At 33.1% G+C, this 10,670-nt stretch overlaps 1 protein-coding gene across 1 annotated transcript; it reads right to left on the bottom strand.

Moving 5' to 3' along the window:
- Window positions 1-3,186: 3,186 nt before the first annotated feature.
- On the bottom strand, window positions 3,187-8,332 carry LOC145010179 (protein FAR1-RELATED SEQUENCE 5-like). Its single transcript, XM_078968752.1, has 8 exons — window positions 8,322-8,332; window positions 7,848-7,932; window positions 7,700-7,727; window positions 7,581-7,649; window positions 7,319-7,501; window positions 6,684-7,209; window positions 3,875-4,475; window positions 3,187-3,798 (listed from the first exon to the last, which is right to left on the bottom strand). The coding sequence occupies exons 1-8, from the start codon at window positions 8,330-8,332 to the stop codon at window positions 3,187-3,189; spliced, it is 2,115 nt and encodes a 704-aa protein (XP_078824878.1).
- Window positions 8,333-10,670: the final 2,338 nt, after the last annotated feature.

Genomic DNA, 10,670 nt, shown 5'->3' with positions numbered 1-10,670 from the left:
GTAAATTATCCAAAAGAAAGTGGCTGCAAAAAGAAAATCCTAATGTTGTAACCAATAAATCCGTTATGATAAAATACTAGTACCACAACTACCGACGAAATATAATACACCTTCAACACCAAAATCGTTATCAAACGAATTGATTCGGTCTCGAATCAACAACGAATCAAAAATTAATACACGGCGAAACTTCAATACACACGCGGGAATTCACCAGAAGTCAATACACACGTGGAAATTCACCAGAAGTCAATACACACGTGAGAATTCACCAGATGTCGATACACCATCTTGGGGCCTAAAAGTTTCAAATCGTGCTTGTTGGGCCTAGCTAGTCCAATGACATGATCTTTAGGCCCAAAGGTAACTCGCTTACATGTCGTTGGCTCTTATATGACCGAATTTCGTGTAAAAGGACTTTCAATGGCTTTTGTGCTGTTGGGCCCCAAGGGTCCTTTGGTACTGCCAGCAAAGTCGAGAATTCACCAATGCGAGTCGAGCCAAGGGCTCTTCGCATTCATGATAGCTTTGAACAACCTATGGAAATATTGGGGGCTTCGCACCCTCTTTTCCCCTTGGTTGTGGGGCTATGAGAAGTCGGGGTGGTTGGATTAAGTGAATGATACAGACGACGCATAAGGGATCGTTTGTATAGTTGTAAACTAGTCGTTTTCATTAATGCGTGTTTATAACGATTCACAAACCATAATTAATCCAATAACACTTGGACTTATCGAATACATACGTCGTAACGGTATAACAAAATATATAACGCGAAATTCAAAGTATTAGGAAAACATCGGGTTTTCCTAGGGTTTTCAATACATACACCTACGAGATGCATACCAAGCCTAACAATTTTTCTTACATTTATAGAAACAAACAAGCATACTTACGGATCTTCACACTTTTTATACGATACTCTTTTCAGAAAATATCGGATTTTCAGGTGGTTTTCAAAATAATACAAAACTTTTTATTTCAAACATTACTTATGAACTCACCAACATTTCATATGTTGACATTTTTCAAATTGCTTGTATTCTCAGGTAACAAGTAAATCGAAGGGAAAAATGTATTCAGTGATGTCATGTTGTTTGTTTAACTAGTATCGAACAATCTACTTTTGGGAATGTAATGTTTTGAAACAATGTACTAAATGTAACACTACCAGTTGTACTATTTCAATGCATGGTGATGAATGATGTTATGTTTCATGTATATTCACTGTGATGGTATTCAATTGAGTCACAACAACCCTCGGACGTTTCCACCATCTGGTTCGGGGTTGTGACACATTTTCCCATGCAAACTCATCTCTCTCTTTCTTTATCTCTTCTCGGCCGAGTGCAACACAGACACACATCTTCAAACTTCCTTGAAACTCTCACAAGATCTCAACAACAACTCCTCCTTCCTTTCCTTAAAATTTCGAGATTTAGGGTATTTCCAAGGGGATTCTTCACTACAATCACTGAAGGGTCTAATCAATAATTTGGTCTAGGCTTTCACTGTAATAGGGTCATTTGGTTTAATATGCATTTTTGGTAGTGTGTGTGTGTGTCAGTTTACGGCCAAGCTAGAGTTTACAGCCGTAAGCCTGTTTACGGCCTTAAACCCAAAGGTTGGCCCAGGTCTGTTATAAATTGGGGTGTGCTAGGTCGTTTAATGGTTGTTGATGCCTCAGAGTCTCGGCTGCTATTCGACAAGTTGTACCAGACATTTTTGCTAATAGAAGCGTGTGCAAGCTTATTTATATTCTTGTTTCTACTCTATTCTTAATTGGTATTGATTGTGTTTGTTGTTTGATCACTGGTAAGATCCGTTTCAGGACCTTAAAATCACTATTATTGGTAGGTTATTAAAAAAACAAACATATTCTTTCATTTTAACACCAAGAACTCCTTCTTACATAGTTTTATTCCATGATCACACCTTAGAAGCTCCATAAGCTCGAGATCCACATCAAGGTGTTGCTAGGACCAAAAACCTTCTTTATATCTTCTTCAAAACCGAAACAACAAAGAGAAGGTCAGTTCATACCCCCTTGTTTTTGGGTTTTACTTGTTTTTAGGGGAGGATAGAAGTGTCATGTATTGATCTATGTGTGTTTGCATGATATATGTGATTTCTTTGGTTTTTGTTGTGATAATGTGTTAATACTTAAGATATTTTGAGATTTGTAGCTAAAATGTGAAATACTCATAAACAAAAACATAATAAACAACAGACATCATAGATTTAAGAGTCCTTAAGTTTAACAAGTGAAAAACAAAGCCAAAAGATCTTTACAAGTGTTATTTTGCAAAAATAACAGAGATTGGGTTGAAAGTTGATAAATTTCGGTTTTATAAGGGTTATAAAGTATTTATTTATAAAAAATTTGATTTTTATAAAAATAATACTTTTCAAAGGATCAAAAACATAAATGTTAGCTTAATGGGCTTTAAATTTGGGACTCACATATTTTGGGTCCAAACATACAAAAATGAAGAGTTTTAGGGACTGAAATTGTAAATTCATAAAAGTATGAGTCTAAAACATAAATAAATAAATTTCAAGGGTTGAAAATGATTTAATTACCAAATTGGACTAAAAATGCAAAGTTTTTTATTATGGGGTCAAAATTGTAAAACTTACAGAGATTAAGACAAAAATGTAAACTTTTTACAAATAAGGGCTGGAAGTAAAAAATACAATAGTTTTTGGCTGAAATTATGATTCAAATAAAGTTTGGGTCGTAAATGTTAAGAAAAATGGTTTAAGGACCAAAAATGTCAATTTTCATAAAAATGGACTAAAAATGCCATTTTTATAGATAAAGGAGCTGCAATGGTCAAACTAAATGTTTTTGGATAAAATCGACAATTATAAACTTTTGGGTTAAAAAAATATCATGTTTATAACATGTGTGTGTGTGTGTGTGTGTATATATATATATATATATATATATATATATATATATATATATATATATATATATATATATAAGAGATCAAGTACGAAGGAAGTTTATGTATGCGTTCCAGCGACCACAACATTTGATTCACACATAGATACTAATATCTTAAAAATTGCATTAAAAATAAAATGCTTCTAAATTTTAAACTCAAAGACTCACGTTAACTCGTAAAGTAACATTGCTATCTTGAATACTTAATAATTAAGAAGAAAAAATAAACCAAACTATTTAGAAGCAGAGTCATTTGCTTTTTTCTTGCAAGTGCGAGCATTATGATCAACATACTCCCCGCATCGTCCACATTTTCTCGAACCCTTTTTAGCCTTCAAAATCGCCATCTCTTTTTCTCCTATCATCCTTTTCTTAACCGGCCCAGTACCTTTGTTTCTAATTCCTTCTGGAATTTTAACATTTACTTCATCTCGCTTCTCGACACCAAACACCGCTTCAATGAAGGCCTTGTTCGTCATGGGTTGTACACTTCGTGTATCTTCATCAACTTCTTGCGTCATCTCCCTTAGTTTCTCTCGATACAACTTCAACTTTTCCATATCAGAAACTAGCCGATCAACACAATAGTCAACAGAATAGTATATGTCCCGGATCATTGATTTAAAGTCATCATTTGCATCATCTTTAGGAGACTGACACATATTATACCCACTTGATGGCATCGATACCACATCCTTTGTCCATCTTCTTGAAACATATTTTCTAGGGAAATGTTCTACTCCTGACATCCTTAATACATAAAAGCAATGTCTACATAGGCACCCGGTTAATTCAAAGCGTAAACAAGAGCAAGTAACTGCGCAATCAGATTTCATGAATGAAACCTGTCAATATAACAAAGTATTAAAATTCGTTTTCTTTAAAAAAGATTCTGGATACAACCAAGTACAATTTACATACCTCAAAAACACCAAAATGCTTAACGTCTTTGTCAGTATCTTTGATGCTGAATTTATTAATTCCGTCATATTCTTCGACTTTAATTGAGTAACATGTAAGCATGGATGCCATTATCTCCTTTTGGATTTCAAAGAAAACAGTTCGTGTAAAGGTCTCAGATGCCTCCTCTTCAATCAACAAGTTTGTTTTAATATTAGGATTCGTGTAGCGGGAGTCATGATTATTTTTACGTTGAACACAACGTTGTGCTTCCATTGTCGTTTCAAAATGACCGACAAACTCAATTAAATGCAAATCTGTATTTGTCATCAACCCGTAGAAATAATTTTCACCTTCACATCTTGATGTCATTCGCATTAACCCTGACAAGTGGCAATCCTTGAAATAGGCAGGAATCCATTTATCACAAATTGCAAACATATCTTTAAACCATTTGTTATCATTTAACTCATACTCATCCATTATCCTTTGCCATTCTATTTCAAACTCGCTTGTATTGATTCGTTTATTCCATATAACATCGTTTAATCGTTGCAAAACTCCCGTCTTTGACATATGGGAACCCAACTGAAAAAGCAATGGGTAATCATCATTAGTTTTTCTGATAAAAAATGAATCATTTCATTTATAAGTACCAACTTACACTTCCAAATACAATGTCATTCCAACTAAATTGACTTATGTCTAGTGATTCAAGTAACCAGCACTTACACTTCTAAATACATATGATTTTAAGTGATGCTTGAACTAAGTTTGTTTGATAACAGCTGCTTCAATAGAAAAAACTGAATCATCTCATTTATATATACTAACTTACACTCCCAATCAAAATGTGATTCCAACACATGATTCAGTCACATCTACATTAATATTCCCATATCTACATATGATTTTAAGTGATGCTTCAACTAAGTATTTTTTGGCAACAGGTGCTTCAACAGAAAAAATTGACCCACTTCATTTATATATACTAACTTACACTGCCAAGTGCAATGTGATCCCAACTGAATTGAGTTATGCCTAATGATTCAAGTACCGACACTTAAGTGCTTCATGCAAAACATGATTCAGTCACACCTACCTTAATATTCCTATATTTATATATGATTATACATGACGCTTCAACTAAGTACTTTTTTGGTCCCAGGCGCTTCAACAGAAAAAAAAATTGAATCATTTCATTTTTACATACTAACTAACACTTCCAATCAAATTATGATTCCATATGAATAGATTTCTACCTAGTGATTCAAGTACCGGCACTTATGTGCTTCATGTAACACATCATTCAATTACACTACCTTACTATTCCTATGTATAGATACGGTTTTAAGTGATGCTTCAACTAAATTTGTTTGGTAACAAGTGCTTCAATAGAGTTGAGTTCCAAGCAAAATGTGATTATAATAGAATTGAGTTATGCCTACTGATTCAAGTACCAGCACTTAAGCACATCAGCCAAAACATGACTCAGTCACACTAACTTAATATTCCTACATGTACATATGATTTTAACTGATGCTTCAACAAAGTTTGTTTGGTAACAAGCGCTTCAATGGAAAAAATTGATCTTTTGATTTATATATATGTTACCTTACACTACCAAGCAAATTGTGCTTCTAACAGAAGCAAGTTCTGCCTAGTGATTCATGTAACAACACTTATGTGCTTCATCCAAAACATGCTTCATTCACACTAACTAACTATTCCTAAACTTACATACGATTTTAACCGATGCTTCAACAAAGTTTATTTGGTAACAGGTGCTTCAATGCAAAAACTTAATCTTTTCATTCATATATACTAACTTACACTTCCAAGCAGAATGTGATCCCATACTTAAATGAGTTATGCCAAGTGATTCAAGTACTGGCACTTATGTGCTTCATGCAAAACATGATTCAGTCACACTAACTTAATATTCCTATACGTGCATACAATATTAACTGATGCTTCAACAAATCTTGTTTGGTAATAGGTGCTTCAATAGTTAAAATTGAACCATTTCATTTGAATATACTAACTAATAATTCTAAGCAAAATGTGATTCCAACTGAATTGAGTTTTGCCCAGTGATTCAAGTTCCAACACTTAAGTGCTTCATGCAAAACATGATTCAGTCATGAATACCTTAATATTTCTATACATACATACGATTTTACGTGATGCTTCATCTAAGTTTCTTTTGGTAACAGGTGATTTAGTTCTTAGTGGTGCCTCAATTTCAATATCTTTGTGATTCCATACAACAAACTTACACTTCCAAGCTACTTGTGATTCCAACTGAATTTAGTACCAGAACTAAAGTGCTTCATGCAAAACGTGATTCTGTTTCACTAACTTAATATTCTTCAATGCCTATACGCTTTTAATACTAATTTTAAGTGTCGATTCAGTTACACTAACTAAATATTCCCATATATACATACTATTTTGAGAGTATATTGTTTACCTTGTCGGTGAACTTTTGTGATATGTGCCACATACACAATCGATGCCTACAAGATGGTGAGAAAACTGCTGGAATCGCTTGCTTGATGGCTGCGTCTTGATCTGTCATCAACACAGTTGGTTCTCGCCCAAAAGTCATTTTAAAAGCCATTAACAACCATTTATACGATTCTATTGATTCACTAGAAAGCAGCCCAACTGCAAAAGTGACACACTTTTTATGATTGTCAATACCTGTAAATGGCACGAAAATCATGAAGTACATGTATAACAAATATACAATATGAATTACACAAGTTATTACCACCGTTATTTTAACAACCATGATATTTGTTTAATATGAAAAGATATTATGTACTTGTTTGTTCGGTATGTAGCATCAAATCCGACAATATCTCCAAATGTTGAATAATTTCGCTTTGCTTCTTCATCCGCCCAAAATAAACCACACAACTTTCCCTCACTGTCCACACGATATTCAAAAGAAAAGTCGTGTAAATATTCTTTTTTTTTATTGAGCTTGTCAATTACCATGTCCGCATCATTTTCACCAATGTATTCTATCCAATCCCTTTTCAAATTTTTGCATTCAACTTTTGTTGCCCCGATGTTGAGAAATCCTCCTTGTGTTTGCTTCAATATCTTGAATGCTCTAACCGGACCAATGTTTATATCTGATACATCATGAATAAGTTGTTTTTGTTGATATGTAAGCCTCCTGTTACTTTTCAAAAAATGGAAGTCTTCTGGATTAACCAACTCATGACTGTGTTTCTCCTCAAAATGTCTGACTATCCAAACATTTTCATCATTGAGCTTCAATCGGATACAAGCTTTACATCCTTTTCTGTGACTTAGCCGATTTCGTCTTTGTTTGCTCCGGTCTATCAAACTATCAAATGAACGTTTCTGTTTTTTTTTTCTCGCCCTCCCTATTACATAATATGTACCTACGCGAGTACCCATCTCTTGTTTTCGATTGCTCTGTAGTACCTTTTCGTATCTCGAACCCACTTTTACGTGCATATTCTCTATAAAACGACAGTGCGTCATCATACAATGGAAATAATTGCCCTACAAATGGTTTCAACTCAGTTTTTGGTGTCCAAGTTTTTTCAACTAGTACACCTTGAACCCCATCAGAGTGAAAACTTGATGGTTCCGATTCACACATATCTGCAACAAATAAACAAAAAATTAATGTTATTGGTGTCTTTTTAGTGCGTAATTGACAAGGTTTATTCAAGCTTCATACCCTTTTCAACAACTTGAAGACATTGCACCTCATCAGATTGAATACTTGTTTGTTCCGAATCAAACATATCTGCAACACATATCAAGTTTTATGTCGGATTCAGTGAAATGCTAACTTACAGAAATTAACAAAATCAATATGATATAACTGTTACAACACTAGTTCACAATATACTCCAATCAATTCACCATCAGTATACCATACGACTTCTTGCAACTACAACTGATTCACCTGCTATGCTATTCAATTGTCATCTTCTTTTCTTACAGGCCCAAATAACATGAATAGCATAACAAACTCTATTGAATCATTAAACATTGCTTCATTGAATCGATTTTCCCACTCTTTATCACTTTTATAATATGCATTATATTACACTAAAAAAACAAAAACACAAACATGTGTACTTTTCCGTCTCTTTCTTCTCGTGAATATGTTGCTTAATAGTTTCAATCTTCTAATTTGTTGCTATACATATGAGCTTGTTGGTCGTGAATTGGTTGATATACATTTAGCTTCGTAATAAGAGTTGCTTTTCTTTATGTCTTGATGATACAAAAAATAACCGAGACAAAAAAAAAAAGCAGACCTTTTTTTATTTGTAACTGAAGCATTTGCTTATTATGTAAAATTGGAACGTGATATACTCCACCCATATAAAGAACACTTACATAAATAAATTTTTAGATAGAAGATTACCAATATACCTTTTGTGCAGCATTGATTACTTTCTCTTCTTACCTTCTTACCATTTTCTCACTTCTTATTGGATCCATAACCTATATATATATATATATATATATATATATATATATATATATATATATATATATATATATATATATATATATATATTCATATACATATAACCAAAGCTTTGTTATAAATCAAACGTCAAAGCAGTTTAATACTTCGAATAAACATTTCGCTTACAACAAACAACTACATTCCGAACTTAAGTTCAATAATTTATAAATGATTCAATGGTTGGGCTCAAAAATCTTCTATTCGTACTATTAGGCCCTTATGACCCAATATCATGATTATTTGGGCCCAACATAGTTGCACATGTTTATTGGGCTTCCGGTGGCCCATTTACATTGTTAGTATGGTCCAAATCAATCTTATGCGTGATGAGCTAACGTGTCTGTCGCATACTCGACAGTATATAAAAACATATGTGATTAGTGGGCCTATGTTGCCCTCTTCTCTTCATCTGTTAGGCTTACCTTTTATTCAAGTAAACATAAATCAGGATGTTAAACAAGGTTATTCAATTTCAAATGGATTTAGTGGAAAATAACGAGTGATACCAATAAGTGTCGGTCGTAGTTTGTAGTTATAACCAGAGTCTCCTAGAGGGAGAGAGAGAGTTTGTGTATAGATCTATACGGGGGTGACTCCCCCACACCTGAGTTGTTCGCTACAGTTAGACTCGACCAGTCTAGGGTGACAAAATCTTGATCAAAACCCGCGTTTGGAAAAATGCCAAGACAGGCGAATTAGTCATTATTATGCATGGTTGTAACGACTCACATAGAGATCCATTACCATCTAACTAATCATGGGAAATCATATTCATTCGTTGTGATGATACAATAATGCAAAACTATCATACTACTTATATCGGAAAACATCGGGTTTTCCGGGAGAACCACATTATTCACTCCTATATACAACAACTATAATACAAGAATCAATTTTGAATAACAATCACTTTTACTTGTTTTGAAATCACATACATATGCACTTATGGGATCATGACATCTTTTTCTTTGCAAACAGTTTTTTGTATAGAAAATATTGGATTTTCTGGGTTGTAAAAACAACACAAACTAGTTTTATATCAAACATGCTTATGAACTCACCAACATTATATATGTTGACGTTTTCAAAACAACTTGTATTCTCAGGTAACAGATAAGCTGAAGAAAATTATCAAGTGTGTTAGGATGTTATGTTTTGTGACTCTCAAACAATTTATGCTATGGATATGTAACATTTAGACAATGTACTTGATGTGAACAATCACAGTTGTACTATGTAATGTTGGTGATGTATGTGTTTGTTCATGTATATTCATTGTAATGGTATTAAATTAATAATCACACGAGCCCTCGGACGTTTCCACCGTCTGGTTCGGGGGTGTGACATGATAGTTTTAAGTGTTATATCTTTGAAAATACTTTTTGTGCGTAACTTTATTGAGTTGTAAAAGCATTTAATTTATATCGTTAAGGTATCTTCTTATAGTTGTTTACTATTTCTAGACACTAGACTTTCAACGCTTTACTTTTTATCACATACTCATATTATTTTTAGGTTTTCACCTATCAAATGGAGTATAATATAATCTTATATATTGTATTATTATCTTATAGGCACATACTGTCTATACTTTATATTCCAAAAGTATGCTCCTTATATACTTCTATTAGACTAATTATATATTTTATTACAGAAGTATGTTCCTTGGATGCTTCTATTAGAGTGATTATATCTTTTATTTCAAAAGTATGCATCTTTGATACTTCCATTAGAGTGATTATATCTTCTATTCTAGAAGAATGCCCTTTGGATACTTCAATTAGAGTGATGATATCTTTTATCTTTTCTTATTGAGTGATTCCTTATAACTATCCTAATATAAACCCTTTGAATTTTATATTTGATAATTATGATTATATATATATATATATATATATATATATATATATTCTTTTGTGATACAAATGTATATATCCTAATTATGGTTATTTGGAAATAGGATATTTGGGAATAGTTACAACTGAAGAGTTGCAACTAGGTATGGTGCCTTAACCTAAACTTGGGTAGTGCTATGGCTGGATATAAAGTTGCTTTAGAGGTTTGACCAGAGTAACAACGACATATACTAAATATTATTATTAACTAGATGGGGAACCCCCGCGTTGCGGGGGTCAGATGCGACAGATGTTTCAGCAAAATTGAAATGTAAACAAAATAACTTTATGTAGGAGGTAGTTTAGTCACAAATTAATAATGCCAAAACAATAAATAAGCAGCTTTAAATATATACTTTATGTTGTTCTGCATTGCAAGTTTGTACCT

This window comes from Lactuca saligna, chromosome 8 (assembly GCF_052625555.1).
Source record: "Lactuca saligna cultivar CGN05327 chromosome 8, ASM5262555v1, whole genome shotgun sequence".
Classification (NCBI taxonomy): Eukaryota; Viridiplantae; Streptophyta; class Magnoliopsida; order Asterales; family Asteraceae; genus Lactuca; species Lactuca saligna.
This window is presented reverse-complemented; position numbering and strand designations above follow the sequence as displayed.

Bases quoted from the DNA above. Each gene is read 5' to 3' on its own strand.
- LOC145010179 (XM_078968752.1), bottom strand. The intron at 7,650-7,699 runs GTAAGTTAGCAT...TATGTGTTGCAG, and splicing joins TATTGATTTTGTTAATTTCT to ATATGTTTGATTCGGAACAA. The intron at 3,799-3,874 runs GTATGTAAATTG...TTATATTGACAG, and splicing joins AGCATTTTGGTGTTTTTGAG to GTTTCATTCATGAAATCTGA.